The sequence below is a fragment of the Xyrauchen texanus genome, chromosome 31 (genome assembly GCF_025860055.1).
Source record: "Xyrauchen texanus isolate HMW12.3.18 chromosome 31, RBS_HiC_50CHRs, whole genome shotgun sequence".
NCBI lineage: Eukaryota > Metazoa > Chordata > Actinopteri > Cypriniformes > Catostomidae > Xyrauchen > Xyrauchen texanus.
This window is the reverse complement of record NC_068306.1, coordinates 40,027,491-40,040,868: the sequence shown is the minus strand read 5'-3', so window position 1 is coordinate 40,040,868 and position 13,378 is coordinate 40,027,491. Positions and strand designations below refer to the sequence as shown.

The 13,378-nt window shown below is 35.2% G+C and overlaps 1 protein-coding gene across 3 annotated transcripts; it reads right to left on the bottom strand.

Moving 5' to 3' along the window:
- Positions 1-3,675: 3,675 nt before the first annotated feature.
- On the bottom strand, positions 3,676-12,046 carry LOC127624582 (pituitary homeobox 1-like). Of its 3 annotated transcripts, XM_052099368.1 has the most exons (4): positions 11,947-12,046; positions 6,956-7,063; positions 6,154-6,407; positions 3,676-4,742 (listed from the first exon to the last, which is right to left on the bottom strand). In XM_052099368.1, exons 2-4 carry the CDS (start codon positions 7,044-7,046, stop codon positions 4,197-4,199), a joined length of 891 nt encoding a protein of 296 aa, XP_051955328.1. In that variant the 5' UTR covers positions 7,047-7,063; positions 11,947-12,046; the 3' UTR covers positions 3,676-4,196. The 3 variants fall into 3 exon arrangements, with proteins under 3 accessions (XP_051955328.1, XP_051955326.1, XP_051955329.1); XM_052099366.1 differs by lacking the exon at positions 11,947-12,046 and having other exon boundaries at positions 6,956-7,186; XM_052099369.1 differs by lacking the exon at positions 11,947-12,046 and having other exon boundaries at positions 6,154-6,356; positions 6,956-7,186.
- Between the last annotated feature and the right edge of the window lie 1,332 nt (positions 12,047-13,378).

The following is a 13,378-nucleotide window of genomic DNA, read 5'->3' as shown; positions in this document are numbered from 1 at the left end:
TCAATTAAAAAATGGGAATTAAATTTAGCTTACACTCAGTAACTGTTGTTCTTGCCATCTTGGACTTACACTGACACCTAGTGGTGTGGATGTAGCATCATTCAAAATCAACAGTTTTCAGTTACATATGTCATTGTAGAAATTCACTAGTCACAATCAGCCATGATTCATTTAATAAATGAGTGAAAGTGTCCAATAACAAGATTACTGAGATTAAGCCAGTAGTATTCAGCTGGTCATGTGATTCTGAAATGGCCCCTGCCCCATGAATGAAACAGATTTTATAAGGTTACTGATATGACTATAGTCCTGATCTCATGTGAGTGGTCATGATTTTATACATATGTTTCAAAATTATAATATATTTCTTCAGCAGTAAACTTTTTTAAAGGGGAAAAAATTACTGACTGCACCTTTAAATAATTAAGAGGCTGGCAAAAGGAAAACAATTGAGTTAACATAGTCGTAGATACATTAGTTGTTAATTAACTTTTGATGTTTTTCTGTAGTTAATATAAGTACATTTTGCTGCCCAACTCAAAATCAATGCTTTATTTTCAAATGTGCATTTCGATGTGACAAAAATTCTGAATTAATATTGTTGAATTTGCGATTAAAAGAATATTTCAGTATTATTATTGGTTTCTGTCATTTAATTTTTATATTTAAATTTGATGTATAGAATATGTTGCGTTTGTAGGTGTAATTTTGGTAGAAGTCTTGACACCTCACCGTGGACCTCACTAATGATCAAACCCTGTCTTCGGCCCTGATCTGAACACACTCTTTTGGTAGAATCACAGCATTTGGTAGAATTTTTATTATTTATTTTTTTTTTTAACAATTATGTTCACCACCTGTGCTGTGTTAATATGTTTGTTTGTTGTTTGGTTTATGCAACTTCTTGTCATATAAAGAAATGATACTTGTTTTATTTTAATTTTATTTTTTGTGTACCATAACAATTTTGGTACTGTGTTGCGTCGCCATTTGCTGTCCAGTGAAAATTCTGTGTCTTGAAGCTAAACTAGTTGAGAAGCAATAATTTAAAATCAGCTAAATAATTAAGTCCATGTTCTACTACAATAAGCCGGATAATTAAGTGTCCACATGACATGTTCATATAATAAATGATATTAACAATACCAATTAAATGCGTAATGACACACAATATTACAAAACAAATACATATTAATAAAATGTTATTCACTAGTATTACTCATTACTCACAGTATTTACCCTGTGACATCATGTTCACTCTCATATTTCTCACGTCTCAAAATTCCCTGTGTTTCCTCGTCACTTTCAGATGCAATTGTTTTAGAAATACATGTAAAATATATTTAGCGAAAACATTACCAATATTTTCATTTAGTGTAACATTTTCAGTACAGACGGATGATGACCGTAGATTCTTCTTCTTAAAGGAGTATCTGTAGAAAGTGGAAGAACAGGATAACACCACAAAGGAGTGAGTAACTCTTACCACTGCTATTACTAAACAGAGCTAGTTAAACTTGGTTAATCATTCCCTTTAGACAGGATAACAGACAATTTTGTGAGTCTATAAAAACCCTTGATGGCAGTGTAGGTTTGCTTCAGGATTAGTGACATATGCAAGTATTTGAAATTGTGCATTTCGTTATGTCATTTCCTGTTTTACGTTTTTGAGCTGATTGTAAACGTTTCTTCAATCACCAGTTGAAAGTACTATTGGTTTATTATGTATTTTATCTGACTAGGAAATGATGGTAATACTAATAATAATGCTTTGATTCCTTTTAGCATTGTCTTTTTGTGAATTAGTTAGTTTTTGTTTTTTAAGAAAATTGTGCCTTGCTGTTGTCTTTAGGGGAGATTTGGGGTAAATGTGTATCAGAACACTTGATATTATCTGTTAGTTACCTGTTATTTGCTTTTATCATTGCGGTTTCTTATAAATTAAGTTTTCCACATTTGTTTTGTGTTATGGCTATGCCACTGTCTTCATATGGAGAGTCACAGGCCGATATTATCATCCTTTGCCAAACAACCTTTGTGTTTTTTTTTTGTGTAACAAAATTATTACACTGTTGCACAATAATATCTCACATTACAAAGTTCAGCAATGATTGTACTTTATAACACATAAACCTTTGATGTTTACACCAATGAATTATGATTAAACATACACATAATTTAAATGTTAAGTGTGAGGCAAAATATTGTCTTTTATCGTCACAACATGTTGCTGCAGCATTGCTCTGACATGATCCAAATACTAAGAGAGGAACAGACAGCAATAAGAAAACTGAAAGGATTTTTTTTTTATTTCCACACTATTTAAAAGTCGTTTTGTAATACTAATATGTTACATGTCCTAACAGAAATGTTCCATGTTAATAGTGTTGTTTTTTTAAATTAAATATCGACGTCTATCAGTATTTTGAATAGTAGAGTGAGTGTGATCATAAGGGAACTCTTTTTATAGGCCTTATCGATACCATATGATCATTATTGTAATGTTTTATTTGAAAGAGACGTTCAAGACTGAAGTAATTAAACATTTTAAAATGACGTGCATTGTTTCCTTATCATAAGCGATTCGAATAGTACACACTGTGGTTTGCCCGCATATCAGTGATTGATTAACCCGTTGAGAAGAACATTCTGCACCGGCAACTTGCGGACATTACCTGTCCTAGGCCTACTTTAATATAAATAATTATGCTCCAGTCAAGATCTGTCCGAATTTAGCTACATTCACGACACACTGTTCAAGAATAAAAAGCAAATGTGTGTGTCACTATTTGCGTTGAAATCCTTCTCGAAATCATAAATGTTAATTCTGCTCGATCAGAGTCGCTATAAGAAGACTATAAGTGGCGAATCACACAAGCCAACACCCGATTGTATTTTGTGTTTTGGATTTAGGCTACACCGTTTGACCGATTGTGTTCGGCGTGATTCTTGTTTGAACTGGGGAATACGGCTTCAACCTTGAGAAGAGTGTTCGGGAATTCATTCTGTTCGAATAACAGACCAAACTAAAGGAAGTGACCATTATCATGGTCATCACGAAGTCGACCTTTTGGGAATGAAAGGCTTTATTATCAGTGGAAAGGATCAGCAGTATTAACGAAACAATCCGTTACGAGCCGTTCTCCTTAGAAGCATCATTTGAGTTCACAGAGCCGATTAAAATGCACGATTAGGAATCCCCGAATTTCTTTTTTCTCCTGTCTACAATGTTGTGCTTGAGCATTAAAACAAGCCATGTAAAATATCAATGACAATGTCACACACGACATAACAACATATGACCGGTGAAAAAGCAAAAGTTTGACTCCGTGAAGACTGCTGGATGCCACTGGAGCCAATTTGAGTCCTGCCCACGAACCACGATATAACCAAAACATAGAAAATAGTATTTAGCTCCCTCCACTAAATCACGAGAATGGGGAAATTTTAGATGCACAAAATGCGAGCTCTGTTTTGAACATATAGCATACGCATGGCTTGTTATTATAACTTATTTTTTAGACCAAAATCTTTGAACATTGTTCGGCTAATGTCAAAGGAAAGCAGTTGAATGGTTTTTCAGATTTAATGTTCATGTCAAAATTGTTTGAAATAATCAAGCTGGCATAAAATGACATACATCTCTTGACGACTCATTTAGAAATTATTCTGTTTTTTAAGTTTATTCAAAACGTTACCATAACATATAAGCATAATTTCAATCAACATGAGTACAATATAAAGTTATAGCTACACATTCATATAATTCCGTACAAAAAAATTTTTTCACTATAGCATGCGGTAAAGTTTTCCAGACAATGAAACAACTACGAGGAAAGAATCCAGATTGTGAATGAGAGTCCACGAGGACAATACCACCTCTGCATGACACGAAATACAAGAGAACGTCACTCACAAACGCGGTTCAAGAATACAGCAGGCGATCGAGGCCTAATGTCAGGTTCGTGCTTTGACAACCCAATTGTTATCATTTAGAGCACTGAATTGTTTTCAAATGTTGTTCCATCGTCCCACCTTATAACTTATACAATGTGTGAATGTGTCTGTCTGCATAACGCTGAAATCCTCAAAAATGGACATTTAAATTGTTGTGCAAGTTCAGGTAAACACAGACAATCCGCATAATTCGTGTGAAAATGCCGATTGCACCTAATCCAGTACGGTTGTTTAACTCGTCAGCTATTATACTGGCATGCGTTCAGACTAGAGCCGGGACTCTGCAAGCCGCTATATCCAAAAGACGGATGCTGCTTTGATTTCAGTCTTAACGTCGCAAGGCTAGAGTTACAAGTGTCTCTGTACACACTGTACGGGGAGCCCGGAGGCCCGTACGGGCATGTGGGTGAACTCATGGCGGAATTGATCGTGGCGCTGCCGATGCCGTTGAGATTGCCGATGTTATTAAGGCCCGTCGCTGGCATGCCGGGCACGGCAGAGTGTCCCATCCCGGACGCCATGCTCATGGACGAGATGGAGTTTGGGGCTGAGAACATAGACTGGGACGTGAGAGGGTTCATGGAATTGAAGAAGGTAAAGTTCTTGGTGGACAGTGGGGTTGGAGTCAGTCCTTTGTTTGTCCAGTTGTTGTAGTACGCCGGATAGACGTCGTCGTAAGGCTGCATTAAGCCGCTGAACTGGGGCAGATAACTGTTCTTACACAAATCCATTTGCTGATTACGCTCCCTCTTTCTCCATTTCGCCCTTCGGTTTTTGAACCAGACCTGAAAAGTTGACGAATAACGGTTTATTCAGCATAGGCTACAAGACGCTATTCGATACACAGACAGACAGATATACCACATTAGTTGTGTTTGTGTGAACTTATATATTCAGGTTGATTCAGTGATGTTAAATCTTATTTTTGAGAAATAAAACAGGGTTCATTTCCGTGTTATCACTTGAAGCGCAGTGTTTCATGTTTCCAATACTGTTCCAATATATCCAATTCCAATTCTTTGACTTCATTCCGCTAGTGACACAGATTTTTTTTTGACATAAAACGTGCTTCATTTTGTAACATGTAAATGAACTGATTTTATAAAAATAAAATTAGTGATTGAATATTAAACATCACTAAATTAACCTGAATATATTAGGGTATCCCAATAAAACGCATTTTAAAATTAAGCAGAAATAGAACCTTAAGAAAAGAACTGCAGGATATAGACATCCACATTTTATTGTATAAATTCTCATATTTTAGAAACAACGAAGAACAGCCAAGCCTATGCTTCAACGCGCAGTGTAAGAAACACAATAACACGATTAAATGTAGTCCGGTTGATTAAGACAAATAATAATATTTTTTTGACTTGAGTCAAACCAGTTAAGCATCTTAGGTTAACATTTTTACTCAGTGTAGGGTTTTCTATATTTGACTGAGAATTTGTTCGAGTCAAGGAGCCAAAACGAATTATTATTAGGCCTATTACTATTACTATAGCCTACTATTGCAGTATATTAAACCCTCTCTCTAAATTCTAAGGAATTTAAATTGATATTTTTTTATTTCCTGGTAATTTGGGTAGAGCAAGATTCAAGCGACTGCGGACTTTAACGTTTTTTTATTTATTTTTCACGAATGGAATATACAAAGAGTCATAAACTGTTTTTCATTTTCATTCCGATAATCAAGCCAACAATACTAATGAAGTCAACATTACTATGGTTCTAGAATACTCTGGGAGGAAACTTGTTTAAAGATACAAAGAAACATTTATTGTGATTTCATTCTTTATTTATTTTAATTTTTTAAGAATTATGTCAAATTGTTTATAAATGCCGTAGTGTAAAATTGAAATATTTTCAAAATCATAACAGGCGTAAAATTGCAGAATTTACAAGCGAATAATGCACAAAACATAACATGTTATATTGTAAAATTGATAAACGTAAAAGTGACTTATTTATCAGTTTGAATAATATTCCTCGAATTAGAGCCTAATGTATGATGAATTTGCAAATCATAATTTTGTAAATACTTCATTGGTGATTAGCTTTCTTATTTATTTCAATCTTGGCTTGAAACCTGTGACGGTCGTGCTTGCTTGAACACAAAAAGTGCCTTTGCAAATGGCCGAAAACCTGTATTGTCATATACATTAGTTGTACGTTTCGAGATGGTTCGCTCACCCGGACTCGGGCCTCTGTGAGGTGGGTCCACACGGCGATCTCCTCTCTGGTGCTCATGTCTGGGTATCGATTCCTTTGGAAAGTGGCTTCCAGCTCCTGCAGCTGCTGGCTGGTGAAGTGAGTCCTCTGCCGTCTCTGTTTCTTCTTCTTGGAGTCATCCGCGTTTCCATCGTCACTTCTCTGCTCGACAGATCGCTCCTTTTCTGCGGAGATGAGATCGGACTTGATATGTGGTCTCAGTGCTCTGTCGCGCTCTTTTTTAAAAAAAATAAATAAATATTTACATTTTTGTAAGCAGGAGTCAGTTGTAGAAAAGCAAAATTGAATTGCTTGATGGCTCGTTCGCACGGACTGAACGATAGCCCATGCAGTCCACTTATGTGCATATATATTTGATTGAAATTGTTTTGATGAAAGATTGATTCTTTCATCGTTTTTCCACACCATACTTACGGCTGTTAGGCTATATTGCACATTTTATAGCCAGTGAAAAGAATAGTCGCTCATGCAGGCCGGACTCACTGTTGTAAACTTCAGGTGGTCAGATAGACCAGCACCCTTTCCTAAGCTAACAAACATGCAGTTGCTCATTTAATAATAATATTTACCGAATGGGAGATTTTAGCTGTTATTAAGACATTGAGGTAACGTCTCTATGATCAAAGCGACAAGACACAATTTAATACACAATCCCGAAAAGAAAAATGTTTTATTCAAATAAGCTTAAGCTTGCTTTGGCTATATTTTAAGCGTGTTTAGGTTTAACGTATGGATGAATATGGAAATGTGACGTGTCCTTTACCTGCAGTTTCATTGTCAGAAGACTCGCTGCTCGTGTTCTCTAACGTGTCTCTGGTGCTGTTGTTTCTCGGCAGATGAAAAGATGAGGCCATGTCCAAATTCGTTCCACCTTCAAAACAATCATGCGTGTTACAAAACCTCTCCCGGTGGTGCCATATAAGAACAATCCACGATCATTCTCCGATTAATACATATGTGGAGCCTTCATACGCTATTTAGGTACTCATGTTGAAGAGTGAGTGCTCCTTGTGAACCCACAGCAGCACAGAGCACAAAGACCCACCCATTCTCCCCTCCCCGCTCTCAGTGTCAGTCCCACCTACACTGCACAACCATTTCTATACATACAACTCAACTCAACTTTTTTCCTTTAATATATCAGCAGTTTGTGCCGGAAAGCTTGCCAAAGAGGAATATTGTGTTCATGGACTCAGGCTGCAGTACATGACTCTGAAAAGCGAGATCAAGTTCTCTTGAAGAAAAATTTGATACATACTTGCCACATACAATGATGTCTAAAATGACATTTGTGTTCACTCTCTCATGTAATTTCCTTCTTTTCCTTCTTTTTTATTTTTTTTGTCGTTTATATACAGTACTGTGCAAAAGTTTTATGCACTTGTGAAAAATTTTGCATAGTGAGGATTTCTTAAAAAATATTGACAAATTTATATATATATATATATAGTTTTATCAATTAACGTCATGCAAATACAAGTAAACGTTAAAAAAGCTAAATCAATATTTGGTGTGACCACCTTTGCCTTTATAACAGCCCCAATTCTCCTAGGCACACCTGGACACCGTTTTTCTTGGTTGTTGGCAAATATGATGTTCCAAGCTTCTTGGAGAATTCTCCACAGTTCTTCTATCTGTTTGCGCTTAATTGTTTTGCCTTTTCATGTAATCACAGACTGACTCCATGCTCTGTGGGGACCATGCGATCTGTTGCAGGGCTCCCTGTTCTTCTATTCTAATCTATTTTCAAAAGGAATATATGAGAGTCTAAAATGTATATTTTCTATTGACACACTAAACGTGAATATATAAATAACAATCTTAAGATAAATGATTTGTAACATCTTATGTGCTTAAAACTTTTGCACAGTACTGTATTTTTTTGCGTTTTCCTGTTTGTTTGTTTGAGTAATGTATATGAGAGTTTAAATGTCCTGATATGCACCTGTCTGAATCTGTGAATTGTTTAAAATAAAGTTATGGGGGTGGGGGCACTTCTCCAAAAATCATCTTATCCGCATTGGTTGGCCTACAGACAGGACAGAATGCAGTCTGCAGTAACTGGCTATATATTCCTATTGCGATACTTATAATTATGTGTAATTGTGTTGTAAGGGTAATTGGGAATTAATGTTATGTATGCAAAATTTTGCACAATATTTAAAAATGAGCACACTTTATGTGGACTGTATAATTAAGGAATAGAGACATTTTAATTAGTGGCGGGAAGAGAGAACTCGTCGATCCGATTTATGTTCCGATGAAAAATAATTTCAGACAATATTATATAACATAAAAAGTTACCACTATTGCACAAACAATAAGTTCTATCTGGAAATTGAATATGAAATTGCCAATTAGGTAAAATACAATATGGGATTATTGTAGCAGTTCTTTGGCACTCCGAAATTAAGGCGATGATGGGCACCATGTTCTCTCAAATGAATTGTTAGAAAGTTGATTAGGCTTACAACAAAGACACAGAAACATTTTAGTAGTGTTTACTATTATGACTTTGAAAAATCTGCATAGCCATGGCAAGTATTTCTTGGTCGAATGTTTTTTTAAATGAACACGCCTGAAATTGGAAACAAAAAAATTAGGCCTATTATGCGACATTTCTATATAGGCAATTTACTGCAATAACACTATTAATTTCATTTTATTTATTTGTTTGGAAACGCTGGATTTGGTAAAGCACTTTTAATCGCACATTTCCCAAAATCATCGTTATCTAGTAGCAAGTAAAAACGTTCGCAAATCGACGAGATTCCGGACCATTCGCAAGCCCTTACATGCAAATTAAATGTATCTTTCTCCAATCGTTTACAGTTTAAAAGAGACAAATAGACATGTAATACATTTTATTAATGTATTATGAATATTGGAAAGTCCTTGTTTTACACTATATTTCTGAAAATAAAAAGTGCTGGAAAAACTCGGCAGTCTGCGCGTGCGATGTGACGGGACTACATTTAAATGATAATAAGGTGCGACTTTTAAAACTTAAATACAAATAATTAAAGAAAATATCGTTTGAAATTAAGGAGATTTCAATAAGATATCCTTTTCTCTCTTGCTCCAATGGGTGCTTCAGATCGGCTCCAGGAGTGAGTCTAGTTGGTAGCCACAAATTGCATGTTGCACGGCAGCAAGGCTACAAGTGCACAGTGCCTACTAGAACTTTATCCAGATGATAGGCCTATATGAACTCTATTGAGGTATAGGTCTGTAGCTTAATACCGATGCCCGTCATTTTAATAATATTCTGTGCAGCCAAAGAAACAAAACTAAGTGAGAGCCCTTTATAATGACGCGTGCAATCAATTTAGATGCATTTTCTTGGGCCACTTTCATCAGCCTCTATAAGTTGAGCATTATCTGGAACTAGTGGCTTAACTTGGACCTTATGGACACAGTGCATTATTTATTTATATAGGCCTACATTTAGTACTATAATAAACTTCAGCGCCTCGACAAGATAAACATGCACTTCGTTTGGTACTTTACCGGAAAAACCCAGCCTGATGAATAATAATTTGATACTTCACTTCACAGCGAGCACTTGCTCATAACGAATTAAACTACTGAAGACATTTCGTTTTAACAGTGTGACACAAGACCTCAAGCACTTCTTCACAGTACATTTTAAAGAGTCTCCCTAATGAAAATGAAGGAAAACACTATCATCAGAGAAGACTGAAAGCGGGTTGGCTCTCTCGCAAATGTGTGAGTGAATTTAACATTGTAACATTATCTGCAAAAGAAGTTAATTTGATCTAATAATCACTGTTATTCTTATTGTTTGAATGAGTGGTAACATTATGTAATACAGGTGTAGGCTACTCAATGTCTTTTATGGAGATTTGAGGATGTGCGTTCATTTCTAAGATTGGAATTAGCCTACCGGTATACCTTACCTGTATATCAATTAAAGCAAATGTGTAGATGATCACGTGTGTCATATATTGATTCAAACATTGTTTAAACACCAGCAATTAATGAAGACGGAGAGAAGGCTGGATGAAGGTGACGGTGAGGATTCATAGCGGTTTAAAGTGGGTCCATTACACAATGTCTGGAACTAAGTGATGATGTATTTGCATATTTCTGCCATAACCTTTCTTTTATTCGTACTTCATGCATGATCTGTCCAGTCAGATGAGCTCTCGTGTTCTTGTTCACTGCTTCTAAACGATGTGTACTGTTACTGTACACTATACAAAACAATAAAATGACTTGTTCACAACATCACTTTATTTAAACATCTACCGGTAGGCTATATTTAACTTGGAACCTTAATACATCTTGATATACAAACAAACAAAGATGTTGAAAGAGAAAGAAAATGTTTTCTACATTTTGGCCTTGATGTTAATTTCGACCATAAGTGTTTAGTGCTCATTCACAAACTGTGAACGACACTTTAACGACGTATTCACTACATTAGATGCATATTTTTTATTAAGCAGAGCAATAATAAATATATATTTTTCTCCCTTTTTGACCTATATGTTTCCTGTGTTTAGTTTGTTTTGTTTTTTGGATTTAAGAAAGACCGTAACTGGATGTTTATTATAATTGTATTATGACATTATAACTATTGGTTTTTAGTAACTCCTTTGCTATTATTATTACTAGGCACTATTATCATTATCATCATTAGGCCTGTTATTATTATTATTATTATTATTATTATCATCATCATCATTAGGCCTGTTATTATTATTATTATTATTATTATTATTATCATCATCATCATTAGGAATGCTATTATTATTATCATCATCATTCTTAGGCCTCTTATTATTATTATTATCATCATCATCATTAGGCCTGTTATTACTATAATCATTAGGCTATTATTATTATTATTATTACTATTAGCCTCATCATTAGGCCTATTATTATTATTATTATTATTATCATCATCATCATTAGGCCTGTTATTACTATAATCATTAGGCTATTATTATTATTATTATTACTATTAGCCTCATCATTAGGCCTGTTATTATTATAATCATTAGGCTATTATTTGTATTATTAGCACTACTACAAATAATAATAATAATAATAATAATAATACAATAACTCCAAACTGCTTTTGATTTATAAAAACTGACGAGAATCATTCATTGAAGTGGATTAGTTCCAGAACTAAGAACAAATGAACAATGAACATATACATGTACAGCTAGTTAAAAACATTTCATTGAGTATAGGCCTATTATACTGATGAGGCTTTAAGTAAACACTCGCAAGACCATTTTACAGACAGTGACAATGCCCAAAATAGCATTATTAACACTAAATCGCAGTACTGTTAAAATATTGACCCAGTGATTCGGAAAACATTCAAATGTTGACTTTGCACATTAAAATAGCCTAGTTGGCAGTCTTTCTCGGATTGATTCGAACAACCGCTGGACTCTGAGAATCCCTCCTCCACCCCGTGAGCTGAAGCGGTTTGAATAACTAATGTTATAACCTGCACTCCATGCAAAACACTCGCCATATTGAAACATTTCTATTGACAGTTTTTTACCGAGGTTATTCAAGTCCGTTCTGTATATGCAGCACTAACCGCACCAGTCGACCTACTTGCATTTATTTACTTATAGCATGCGATGTCGTTTGCATATGACGGATAAATACAACACAAACACTCATCATACCACAAAAACATTAAAGTGCAGCGATACGAAGTTCCAACAAACATCGCTGTAAAGCGACGGTCGGATGAGGACTTACACTGTAGTTTTCAGAAAGGCACCTTGTTTCCTTTTCCTGTGAATTAAATCGCCTCCATGCTTGTAAGCAATGTTCATGTGTGTATGCCTGCAGAGATGCGGCACCGCTGCCTGTATCGGGCACATGGGATGACGTCACAGAAGCAGCACATTCAATCAGACTGATAGAGGATGAGAGTAACCTCTTCTGGAACACAAATAACTGTCACGGCGATTGAATTCTTTCCTTTTGATTGGAGTCAGCCTCTGTGTGCTCGTTCTGGGGTGGTTATTTGAACTATATATTTATACATCTACATACACGTTCATACTTACAATTTTTATTTACGCTAACTTAATTTTATACTGTAGTTTAAAATACATTTATTTATTGTTCTGTTAATGTAATGTTAGCGATGCTGCTGTTTTTGTATATGAAATGAGAGACCAGCGGAAGAATTCCATTTGACTTTATGGAAACAAAGTAGCCACAGTAAACGGTAGCTGTGGCACCAGAAATATTAACAATAGTTACTTTAAAATACTCAGAAGCTGGTTTTAAAAATGTATTTGCACAATTTATTAAAATATAAACATTAATCGTTTCATGATAGAACATTAATCTAGGTCGAATGAAATAACCATTTCATAAAAATTCAAAAGTAAAATAACATAAATAAATATATAATTAATATAGGCCTATATATGCTTATTTGGCTCTTAATGAAACGAAAAACGAACATTATGAATTAAACAGTGTAATAATTAATGAGACGTGTTGCTTCAAAATATATAGCCTAAATTAAACATCTCTGTTATGTTATTTTTTCACGTTTATTTTACGTGGATAATATTTAGCCTACTGAAAAAAAGCTAAAAGGTCCAGAAGAAATCATGCGCCTAATCCACACCTTCAATTAGGCCCATTCTCTGTCTGATCCATAGGCCTATGACGTTTTTTAAAAACTGAATAATAAAAAGATGACCACGCAGGGAATTCATTCAAGTCGCGTACAGACATTTGTAATGACAGCATCATGTTACAGAACGGTCGCACATCTCCAAAATCACAGACTTTTGAGTTCTCATCTTGTTTTATGACTTGTCTACCGCTGACAGTCTCAAGCCATTCATCCCCACATCGACATGAAGAAGAAAGATGTAGTTTTTCTCTACGGAATATTTTAAACAGTGTGCCCTGTTTTTACCAGTGACAGAGTCACAGCAATTTGGAGCTATAACATGAAGATCTGCTGATGATCTAAAACCAACTTGGAACCTTATTTGTCTTATTGAAACATTTGTAGGATCAGGAGAAGTGCCCCCTACACACACCTGCCCTGATGAAGTTGAGACAAATGAATTGAGGTTTATTTGATTTGGTAGGCTTAAAGAGCTGATCCCATGAGTGGACTTCTGTTTCAGTGATTAATAGAGGATAACAGTAGGCTCCC

What these genes read in the sequence shown, in the direction of transcription:
- LOC127624582 (XM_052099368.1), bottom strand. Translation starts at nt 7,046, where the DNA reads ATGGCCTCATCTTTTCATCTGCCGAGAAACAACAGCACCAGAGACACG. An exon ending in TTCTGACAATGAAACTGCAG is followed by an intron (nt 6,408 to 6,955) that starts GTAAAGGACACG and finishes TTTTTAAAAAAG; the next exon opens with AGCGCGACAGAGCACTGAGA. An exon ending in TCACAGAGGCCCGAGTCCGG is followed by an intron (nt 4,743 to 6,153) that starts GTGAGCGAACCA and finishes TCAACTTTTCAG; the next exon opens with GTCTGGTTCAAAAACCGAAG.